This window comes from Leopardus geoffroyi, chromosome B1 (assembly GCF_018350155.1).
Source record: "Leopardus geoffroyi isolate Oge1 chromosome B1, O.geoffroyi_Oge1_pat1.0, whole genome shotgun sequence".
NCBI classification, from domain to species: domain Eukaryota; kingdom Metazoa; phylum Chordata; class Mammalia; order Carnivora; family Felidae; genus Leopardus; species Leopardus geoffroyi.
The window spans coordinates 132805441-132817121 of record NC_059327.1 but is presented as its reverse complement, the minus strand read 5'-3'; the positions used below and the strand labels follow the sequence as shown (position 1 = coordinate 132817121).

Here is an 11681-nt window from a genome sequence, read left to right as displayed (position 1 = left end):
AAAGAGTGTTAGAATGCCCTCAGAGTCTGTGATAATACTTTAATAGAAAAACACTATCTGATTGGTGAGTATTGGCAAATATTAGATAACAGTATATGATATACTATGAATGCAAGCATAGTACATTGAATTGAGAAGCACAAACTATGTGCTCAGAATTTATTAAGGATGGAGACGAATAGTTAATCACTAACAACTTATTGATGTTTATTTACTCTATAACAATTCTGTGCATCTAAAATGAAAGTTTTTCTTTTGTTTTAGGTGAAACTAACGTTTGACAATAGTGAGACCACTTTTTCAGGAGCTGAATTTCGTTATTTAAGTTATTGAGCAATGGGCTAAAAGTTTTATGATGTTTGTTTCTTATATTTATGAAATGTTCTCATTTCATATCTGAACTTAAAAATAGCTTCCTCTTATCTTCCACCCTTGTGTCCTCTCCTCTAGTAAATAATGCCCCTCTTCCTTAGACTAAAAATGATGAATATTGTGGCTACAGTTCCCAACTTCTCTATGACAGATTAATGATGGTACCAAGATATCAGATTTTTATTTGAACATTGATTCAGGGGGAAAAAAAATATTTGCAGAGCTGAAAATTTTTAAATAGTTGATTATACCTTCTAAGAATATAATTAGAAATATCCAAATAAGCTGGAAGTCAGTATTAAAAAATTCCACAAAACAGTGACATCTGGACACTTAAATTTTCCCATTATATGGGAATTTTCATGTAATTCAAGAAAAAAAATATCACGTTCTTTATATGTTCCTCTTATAGTCTTTATATGTCCTCTTATAGTGTCCATATCTTAAAATCACAAATCACTGTCTACATTCCAGTTTAACAACTAAAGTTTTTCCTTTCCACATACAAGATTTACAAGGAATTTGACCAACTTGACCTTTTGATTCTAACAACCAGGCATTAGCCTAATCAAGAACGGAAATAGATCAAGCCTACAGATCAAGCCTCACTGACCTCAATCATTTAACATGTTAATTCTGATAGTTGAAAAATCTTATTCAGAAAAAATAAGCATCCGCAGCATGTTTAATTGCAAAAAGCAAGAAGAACGAGCCTCTTCAAAAGTCGGAATGGCACGCTATCCACTTCATACTTCGCAGAACTGCCTCCATTACAAACCACTTTATCTTCTCATCTCTGGAGCATCCCAGACGCATTCTTTAACTGTGAATTCACTAGTCTTTCCTCAGAATCAGTAACCTTTTGAGTGAGTGTGGGAAGTGGGGAAGGAGACAATGGTGTCTACCTGGGGCTGCAGAAAGCAATGACAGAGCAGAACAGGAATGCTTCAGTTCTCTTGGCCTCTGTGTTCCTGGTTATTGTGTCGCAGAGCATTGTTGGGAAATATTTTCTCGTCTGGCATTCCAAGAAATGGAAGGCCCCACAGCTGTTTTATAGTTCTGTCATTAAATACGGGAATGTCCTAGCCTGCCAGAATAAGAAAACTGATAGAACCAGATTTGTGGTCAGAAATCCCTTTCAGAAACGCCATCGTGTGGCACTTTGGAGCAATGACCGGAAGAGTCCTGCGGTGGGTCATATGGTTCATCTCAACCTGGCTAGTCTCCAGCGAAATCTATTCCTATAACTCTCTAAGTTCATATTAAATCATCCCGTGGGCAGAGAGTAAACCATGGTGAAATCTGTGGAAATCTTGTTGTTTTTAGAATTTGTGAACTTCCCCTCACAAAATTGACAATATGACAAATTTATGTGTGTAATATGTTTAAAGGGAAAAAACAATTTTTAAAAGCAGGAATAAGAAGTCTATTTTGAAACTTTATAACCTGTGTGCTTTATATTTTATAGAGATAGCTGCCAGCTGAATTATTAAAATGTGTGATTAGACCCCACAAATCAATAATATCAATTCATTTGGGAGACATCCAAAATAGACATACCCTCCCCCCACCAAATGTCCACAAAACCTATGGATTATGGTTATACTAATAACACTGCAAGAAATTACTTAATCCATATTTATATTAAAAGCAGCATTTAGTAAATAAGAGCTGATACCTTAGATAGAACTAATAATAAAAAGGACCATTTATCATTAATCTCATTTCACACATAATTCTTACAGTGGAGGTGTGAGATAAATGAATAGTGCAATCCCCATTTCACAAGGGAGAAAGGCAGATGAAGTAGTTAAGTAATCTCAAAACAATATTAAATATTTAAAATGGACTCAAAGCTTTGCTACCTCTCATTTCTGTTCCAATAGTCACGCTTCATCTGTAATTCTCTTTCATTTAAACACCTTTTAAATACCCAGTAAAGTTTTTTTTTAATATAAAAAATGTTTTTAATTTTATTAAGTAACTAACTTTATACATCCTGGGAGAAAAACTAGAAAAAGATAATTCATAAGTCAACCCATTCCTGTAGAGATGTGCAAATTACCCTATTGATGTACACAGTTTAAAGACCTTACATCTAGCCTCATTCTAATAACTGATTCCACTTAAAGACATTAAAATCATGACTCCCTGCTCTTCCTAAACATTTCAGTAATAGTTAACACACAAAGTGTTTAAAATATGCATATAATATGTGACAAGCATTGTTAGTTTTACACATACTAATTCATTTAAACTTCTCAAAACCCCCATGAGCTAGGTAATAGTGTGTGCATGTGACAGATGAAGAAACAAATCCCGGAGGCTAAGTGATCTGCCCAAGGCCAAACAGCTAACTGGTGGCAGGGGGGAATTAAAGCCACACTCTGGCCCCAGAAGCAGCATTCTCAAGCAGTAGCACTGCTCCCAGTCAGAAACTGCCTTACTTCTGTAGCATATAGAGTAAATTACCATTCCTCTATTTTATCTACTGAATTATGAGATTCGTCACCTCCAAACAATTCAAACAGTGCAACAAAAATTCACGTCCTTGAAAGGCCATTGTGAATCCAACTTAATGGGTATAGATTTCTAAACATAGTTTTTAATGTTATTAATGTCATTTGTCTAAATGACAAGTTGTTACATACTTGAAATCACAAAACCGAGCGTGAGTACTGAAGGATGGAAGGAACCTCTCTGAACTTTTCGTACACCTCAACAGTAGCCTTGCAGCTGTTAAACAAGTATAATTGTGAGGCACACGTGGTTGCATATATTACCTTAATCTGTTGTTTACCCCAAAAGAAACAAAAATCTATTCCATTTCATTTTATTTAGCACTGATTCATATTAATAATTTTTCTTCTAATTCAGAAATGATAAAACTCTTTAAAAGAACTAGTCATTCCTCCCCCACTTTTTTAGAGGACCCCTCAATGCCCTTCCATGACGCTGAATGACAATCCCATAAATGAAAAATCTAGTTAATGATATTGTACGTAAGTAATGTTTTAACTGCAGAGTAGTTTGTGTGTTTGTTTCTTTGTTTTTCTAACCACAAAACCAGAGGGGGAAGTGTGGGAGCAAGTGGGTGGGGCAGTGGCAAAAAAACCTCATGACACATTTCTCCGCCTCCCTGTGTTGGTGGAGAATGTCTGGAGCAGCATTTAAATTCTGGGAGGTCCTGGCTGTCAGCAGCAAGAAGAGAAGGCCAGGACTGCCACACTGTCCGGGACCGGGCTCTCTTCTCAGCAGCCACAGACCAAGGTAAGCCCGCAGTGCACTGTCCTATATACTCAGCTTCGTTTCAGGGCGAAGGGCAAGTGGTAAGGAAGAGTTTAACTGTAAAGCTGTTATGCAGACTTGTTCTTGTCTTTTCATTGAGCATGCCAGATACATTACAGATTTCCTGGAGGAAAGGTGACTGGCTGTTTTGAAAGCCAGTCGTATATATAACTCAAAAGCACTTTGAGTCCTCAAAAGAACTAACACTATTTCTTCCAATCAGAAAAAAATAAACATTCTATGCCCCTTTCAAATGATTACATATACATTAGTTTTAATGGATAGATGGTTGTGGAAGCATTTAAAAGGAAAAGGATCTTTAGTGGTAATGTAAGCTAATAATAATGCTATTTTTTGATGATTTAATGTATCCATCCTATTTTCAAGGGGGGAAAAAAAAACCTCCCTGAATTTTTACTTCTGTATTTAGCCGTTAAATTTTTCACCAAAATACTTGTATGACACTATGTAGACTTGTTATCATGAATAGAAAAGCTGTTGACTGTTTTCAGTGTTTTTTGTTTCAAATTTCTAGAATGTCTTTCTTAAATAACTGAGTTTTGAGATGGCTTCATTTTACCTAAGTAGTATCTTTTTAATAATTTAAGAATCACATTTAACATGCATGCTTGAAAAATGGAGAAAGCAAGTTTCTTTCTGTAGTTTTATGTTTTCTTTTTGTGTTTTTCTTCTCTAAGAAATGAGTATACTAACACTAGCTTATTATTTTAATTAAATTACTAATGATCTGTTTGTAGGTTTAGACAGCTGGAGATATCAGGTAGTATTGGTATAATCCCTGGAACTCTAAATTTTAAAGTTAAATATAGACTCGTAACATTCCTCTCTCCCTTACCTAATAGTGAGAGATGGAGAATAGAGGTGGCATTACAAATATTAGCTCAAAAGACCATAGTGAATGAAACAAAAGTTTTCTCCAAAAGGAAGAAAATGTTCTACAAAAAATATATTTTATTTGTAATTATTTTGTAATGTGGTAGCAAACAATGGTATCACGGTTTTACCCTACAAAGAGATTAAATATTCCTTACAAAATGTTTTGCAGGAAAAATAACCATGAGAATTGCAGTGATTTGCTTTTGCCTCTTGGGCATTGCCTACGCCATTCCAGTGAGTACAGCTGAATCTAAAGGAAATTTCTCAAAATACATGAATTGTGTGCTCCCATGTGCTAAGAACACATTCACATTGTAATCTTTCTTCATCTTTTCTATTTCAAAGATTAAACAGACTGATTCTGGGAGCTCAGAGGAAAAGCAGGTAAGCATCTTTTAGGTTTATCATGTCCTTAAATTACTTATGCAGTTGTACAGGAGGCACCACAAACATATTTGTTGCCATTTTACTTATTTTCATAGTCATGCTGTTAATTGGTAAGTACTGACTGCCTGCTTTCAACCTAGGCCAGTACTAAGTACAGTTACAGATGGTCCTCAACTTATGATGGTTCAATTTACAAGTTTTCAACTTTATGAAGGTGAGAAAGCCATATGCATTTAGTAAAAACCATACTTCAAATTTTGAATTTTGACCTTTTTCTAGGCTAACAATACATGGTACAATACTCCCTTGTGATGCTGGGCAGTGGTAGTGAACGGCAGCCTTCAGCCGGCTACATGATTACGAGGCTAATCACCAATATGCTTTCAACCATTCTGCACCAATACAACTATTCCGTTTTTCACTTTCAGTACAGTACTCAATACATTACATGAGATATTCAATGCTTCATTATAAAATAGGCTTTGTGCTAGATGCTTTTACCCAACTGCAGGCTATGTAACCATTCTGAGCAGTTGAAGGTAGGCTAGGCTAAGTTATGACACTCGGTAGGTTAGGTGTATTCAATGCATCTCTGTATGACCTACCATATTTTCAACCTGCAATGGGTTTATTGGGACATAGCCCTTTTGCAAGTTAAGAAAGAGTTGGATAGGTTTTAGTAAGTATATGCTCTTAACATCAAATTAGATTTTTTTTATATAATAAAATAATGCTCTAGGCCATTATCACTTATGTAAGATGAATTCTATGAAGTCATGTGACTTTCTTTCCATGAGTCAACATACCATGCTAGATGTAGAAAACTCCACCCTTTAGTAAGTTTAAAATTTGTCTCATATACTGGATAGTTTGTGTGACTCTAATATTCAAAATATCTTCTAAGATATTTGCTAAGAAGCCCATTATAAAAAGAAAGTCGTTTACACTGTTTAGATCTTGTCAGGTGACTTTAGATAACAATTCTCTACCCAAACAGAAGACCAAATCAAACCCTTTATTATAGCTTTTTGACCAGCACCATAGATGTATGTGCCTCTCCAAAACAGGTGAAACTGTGCCAGCCAAACAACAAATGGGCATTGTCCTGAGGAGCTCAGACAAAAAGGCACAGAGCTCAATGCCAGATGAACAGAATAAAGGCCGTAGAGAGTTGCCTGGGGTCACTGAGAATAGATTGCTTAATGAAGACATTTAGAGAAATATTGCTGTATGCACATTTGGGTGTGCAAGTAGGTGTTATAGGCATGTCCAATTGATTTAAGAAAACAAGTATTGAATCACAATAAGCAGCCAGAAAAATTAACATTTCCAGAAAAGATAGAGGTCACACTATTTGAGGCAAGAATTAGTGCTTTTAAGAGAACAAATATGGTACATGAAGCTATGACAGTACAAATTACTAAATGTCAGGGGATTCAACCTTCCAGAATCCTAGAACCTTAGAACTAGTAGGAAATATGGGAAAGTTAATAGGAAACACCTCTGGAGATGAACACTGGTTATTTGTGAGTGTTAGGACTATTAGGGGGTTTAGTCTCCTTACTTTGTTCATCTATATTGTCTCCATATTACCTTGTTTTAAATCATAAATTGAACTTATAAATACATTCTCTATGAGCCCATATTACATGTCTCATCAGGAAATATATATATTAATTATTAATTATATGTAAGTTCTAACATATTTGTATATAATCTTTATATACATATTTGTGTATAATCTTTCCAAGAGGGAAACTTGAACTCATCTAGACCGGTAGTTTTCATATCGTTTTTAGGCAAGGAACCCCTTCTTTCAGCAAATGCTTTGAGAGAAGCCCACTGTGAATCTGCTCTGATTAGAGCCAGCCGGCCTTGGGGAAACCCCAAGTGCCCCTGACTGGCTGCCTCTCCGCCCCTCCCCCACTCGGTGGCTGGCTGTGAAAGGGACTCTGTGGAACCACCAGGATTCTCATTCTCAATGACAGGGATGTGAAGGGATTGGCTCTGGGTGATACAGCCCATCAGATGACACTTATTCAGAGCAACTTCCACGCCTCTGCACTAGGATAATCATTTTCCAGATAAATAACTTGGCTAGAGGAAAAACCATTCATGTCTCTGGCACCTTAGAGCAACAGAACTGTGTGATGATGTTAATATTCTATTTCTGCACCGTCCACTCAGCAGCTAGACACATGTGGCTATTGAATGAAAAATGTAGCTAGTGCAACTGAGGAACTGAATTTTTATTTTACTTAATTTTAATTAAACAACCACATGTTATATAGCTGGAGGATACCATATCAGACAGCACAGCCTTAGAGAGTTCCCCCTTGTTCCATAGAGGAAACAATGAAGATCACCACTAATTAAGGAACTTCTGCTTTAGCTGTGCTTTATCTGAGAGGAAATTTCAGCTAGCAAGCACAGGACTGCACGGTATTCAGTATGCACAGAATGCATCAGTGCAAAGAGCCAGTTTGCCTGGATTTGAACCCTGGCTCTGCCACTTTCTACCACTAACCTTCCTTGTGGTTGAGTTTCTCCTGATCTGTAAAATGGGAATAATAATGATACTCATCTCACAGGGCGTTGAGAGGATTAAATGAATAAATATTTGTAAATCACTTTGAAAGAGTGCCTGGCCCACAGTAAGTGCTATGTAAGAGTATATTAAATGAATCTCGGGACACCTGGGTGGCTCAGTTGGTTGGGCATTTGACTTTGGCTCAGGTCATGATCTCGCAGTTCGTGGGTTCCGGCCCCTCGTTGAGCTCTGCGCTGACAGCTCAGAGCCTGCTTCAGATTCTGTGTTCCCCTCTCTCTCTGCCCCGCCCCAGCTTGGACTCTCTCTCTCTCTCTCAAAAATAAATAAACACTAAAAAAAAATTTTTTTAAAGAGTATATTAAATGAATCTGTAATGCAAATAAATGCTAAAAGAGGTATCTAAAGCTCTGGTTGACCATATACATGCATATTATTCTTATCCATCAAGGTCAGTGAAGTGTAGTTGTTTTTTTCAGCTTATCTCTTAGAGATCCTTTATGTTTCTTTTTTTAATAATGACAAATATGCAACATTTTTTGTAGCTTTACAACAAATACCCAGGTGCTGTAGCTACATGGCCAAAGCCTGACCCATCTCAGAAGCAGACTTTCCTAGCACTACAGGTATTTTTAATTTTAACTAATTGTAAAAATTAAATTTTTCACAATTAGAAAACAGCAACAAGAAGTAGCCATCATGCAGGCCATTTGGGCCAGTTAAATGGAGCCTTCCGGCCCTTGGGTAAATGTGAGCTTTGGCTAGCAATTGATCTGGTCAAGTGGCTTCCTCCCACTTTAAGCCACCCACTTTTGAGGCTGAAAACTGAGAACTGCTTGGGACAGCAAAGGCTGACTGTTGAATTAAAATGTTAGGCACGTTTGATGTTCACTGCCTGATATGTGTCCCTCCTTCTTCAGAATGCTGTGCTCTCTGAAGAAACTGATGACTTCAAACAAAAGGTAAGTTCTCACCTCGAATCAGAGGCTGACCGTGCCTTAGAGAGATGAAAGAAGCCACTCTTCCTCTGAATGACATTGCCCAGGTTCAAGTCTGACAAGATTCTGTTAGCAAATTTCCCAGTAAATTGCCAGTCTAAAAGTTGCTCAGAAGAAAAACATGTATTTACCAAATGGCAGAAATATCGGATTTCTTCAGATAAGTTTAGGGTGGCAGGAAGTGTTTGCCAGTGTCTGTTATTTGAAATACTAAGCCTCTTAACATTTTATTTAAGGTATTTCGAAGTTGTTTTTTCCAATATCCGATAAGCACCTAATTAATGCCTATGAAAGCCAAGATTTTGTCTCTAGGAACATTACTGTTCCTAACATAACTGTTTATGTGAGAACTATTCTTTTTATTAGGACTATTAATATATTTGCTAAACAGAGAGATAAGTTAAATTTGTTTGCCTTAAGATCTGTTTGAATATGTTAAGAATCTCTAGTTAGGAAAGCTACATAAATAATCCAGTATATTTGCGAATCAGAAGTTTAATAGACATTAACTGGTTAATTTAATTGAGAGCTTTGAGCTGCAATTTATCCACCTTTTGTTTATCCATGCTAATAAGGAGGTGGTTTTAGGTTTCGGTGCATGCATTAATATATGGGTGCTCCAATATCCTGAGAATTCTTATTTCAAATAGAACAAATAACCTCACAATTATGTATCTGTATTTATTTCATCATTGAATTTGGTCAGTTAAATAATATCTAATATGAACGAGGAAAAGCAATGTTATTAATTTAAATGTCATACTCACATATATTGCTTGAAATTGTCTATGAAAATAATTGTTTATGGAAAATCAAGCAACACACCTCAAATTATGATTCCACTATCCTTGTGTTAAAACAAAATTGGAAGATACTCATATTTGCTCCTAAAAGTCACTGAGTACATTGTTCTGAATGCAAAGATTCTGAAAACAAAATAGTTTGAAAGACACTGTAAAGACTAAGGGAAAATAAAAACCTTTACCCAAATTTTTCTGGCCATCCTGATTTTTAGACCCTTGCAAGTAAGTCCAATGAAAGCCATGATGTGGATGATGAAGATGATGAAGACGATGTAGATAGCCAGGACTCCGTTGATTCCCATGACACAGATGACGACTCTAACCAGTCTGATGAATCTGATGAACTGGTCACTGACTTTCCCACCGATGTTCCAGCAACCCAATTTTTCACCCCAGCTGTCCCCACAAGAGACTCATATGATGGCCGAGGTGATAGTGTGGCTTACGGACTGAGGTCCAAATCTAAGAAGTCCCACAGATATGAAGACCAGGTAAATCCTTTAACAGTCACATCAGATATTTATGATTAGAGCCCAATTCTAGGAACTCCAGCTGTGCATATGCACATTCATTCATTCAGTTAGCATTATTAATTTATGACTCTAGAACACAAATATTTTTCCCATTGGTGATTTTATGTTTAAGGCCATGCTCATTTCTCCCTAATTTTGCCTCTCAATCACAATGCTCTTTTTCCAAATCCTGGCTATAAAGCATTTATTCTATTCACTTTTTTAGATTAAAGGAAAAAAAAACTTTGGAAAACAGCAATTATCTTCACAATATAATGGTCATGTTTTGAAGCTAAATACCTAAGATGAATTGGAGAGTGGCAAATGACACTAAATGTGTAGTGGAAGAATCTGTATTTGACACATAGCCTTGCCATTTACTATTCATTTTACTTTTTAACTTTCAATTCATTTTCCCTTTATGTAAAACAGGGATAATGAGACCTAATTCATAGTCTTCATCATATGCATAATTGATGTACCTGTTAAATTAAAGGAGATGAATATGTGAAAAGGCTTGGCAAAATGCAAAGTAACATGCTAGTCCTGGTTTTTGCTTTGGCCAAATTTAGACAATTTTCAGTATAAATTGGCCTAAAAGTTAGGAAGCAGAATTACAACGCGCCCATCCCTGACTATTCATTTCATCTTTCTTCCATTTGTTCTGTGATTCAGTATCCTGATTCTACAGAGGAGGACTTCACATCACTTGTGAAAAGTCAGAGTATGGAAGATGACTTCAATGCCGTCCTCCTTTCCCACACCGTGCGGCGGTCTGCTGACAGGGAAAGCCATGTGAAGGACAGTCAGGAAACGAGTCAGGTGGATGACCACAGTATGGAAACCAAGAGCCGCAAGCACTCCAAAGAGTATAAGCTGAAGGCAAGTGATGAGAACAATAAGCATTCCCATGAGATTGGTAGTCAGGAAAGTTCTGATGTCAGCAGTGAGCTTGTTGGCCAAACAGTTCAAAGCAATGAAAAGGAGCTAGTCCAATACCCTGAGAGTGAGGAACAAGATAAACACCTGAAATTTCGCGTTTCTCATGAATTAGATAGTGCATCTTCTGAGGTCAATTAAAAGGAGAAAATGCAGTTTCTTACTCTGCTTTTAGTAAAAAGAAGAAAAATACATGATAGCAAGATGGGAGACAATATGAAATGCTTATTTCTCAGCTTAGTTGGTGAATGTATATGTATATGGATCTGGAAATAGATACTATTTTTGATCATTAGTTTAGTGTGTCGCTTCATGGTAACAGCCTTATAAACTAAAGCTCCAGGGTTTGGTCTATGTTCTTTCCATGTAAGAAATGCAAACTATCACCACATTTTAATGTTTGCTATTCTTTTATGAATGGAAATTTATGTAGAAGCAAACAAAATACTTTTACACACTTATAAAAGAGAATATAAAATTTTATGTCACTATAATCTTTTGTTTTTTAAATTAGTGTACATTTGGTTGTGATTATTTTTTGTGTGTGTGAATAAATCTTATACCTCAAGTATAATGAGAGTTTGGTGGTATCTGTGGCTTTTCTCCCCCCGCCCCCAAGCTTTATTGACATAAAAATGACATATAACATTGTGTAAGTTAAGGTGTACCACGTGATGATTTGATGCACTTCATACTGAAAAATGATGACCCCCATAACATTGGTTAACACCTCTATCTCGTCACCTCCTCTATCCTATCACATAATCATCACTTTTTTGGGTGAGAGCGTTTAAGATGCACTGTCTTAGCAATTGGTTGCTTTTCTTATTTTTATTTTTTCCCAGAATTGCCCAGCCATTAACAAGTGTAACTATTTTAATGAACCTGCTAAACTTAGTAGAGAGCAATCTAGGGTCTTCTGGATTAACTGTACAGT

The 11681-nt window shown here is 36.4% G+C and overlaps 1 protein-coding gene across 2 annotated transcripts; it reads left to right on the top strand.

Moving 5' to 3' along the window:
- The first annotated feature begins 3515 nt into the window (after nucleotides 1-3515).
- SPP1 (secreted phosphoprotein 1) lies at nucleotides 3516-11323 on the top strand. 2 transcript variants are annotated; one of them, XM_045473324.1, is made up of 7 exons: nucleotides 3517-3642; nucleotides 4727-4791; nucleotides 4903-4941; nucleotides 8038-8118; nucleotides 8413-8454; nucleotides 9506-9784; nucleotides 10481-11323. In XM_045473324.1, exons 2-7 carry the CDS (start codon nucleotides 4738-4740, stop codon nucleotides 10883-10885), a joined length of 900 nt encoding a protein of 299 aa, XP_045329280.1. In that variant the 5' UTR covers nucleotides 3517-3642; nucleotides 4727-4737; the 3' UTR covers nucleotides 10886-11323. The 2 variants fall into 2 exon arrangements, with proteins under 2 accessions (XP_045329281.1, XP_045329280.1); XM_045473325.1 differs by lacking the exon at nucleotides 8038-8118 and having other exon boundaries at nucleotides 3516-3642.
- The last annotated feature ends 358 nt before the right edge of the window (nucleotides 11324-11681 follow it).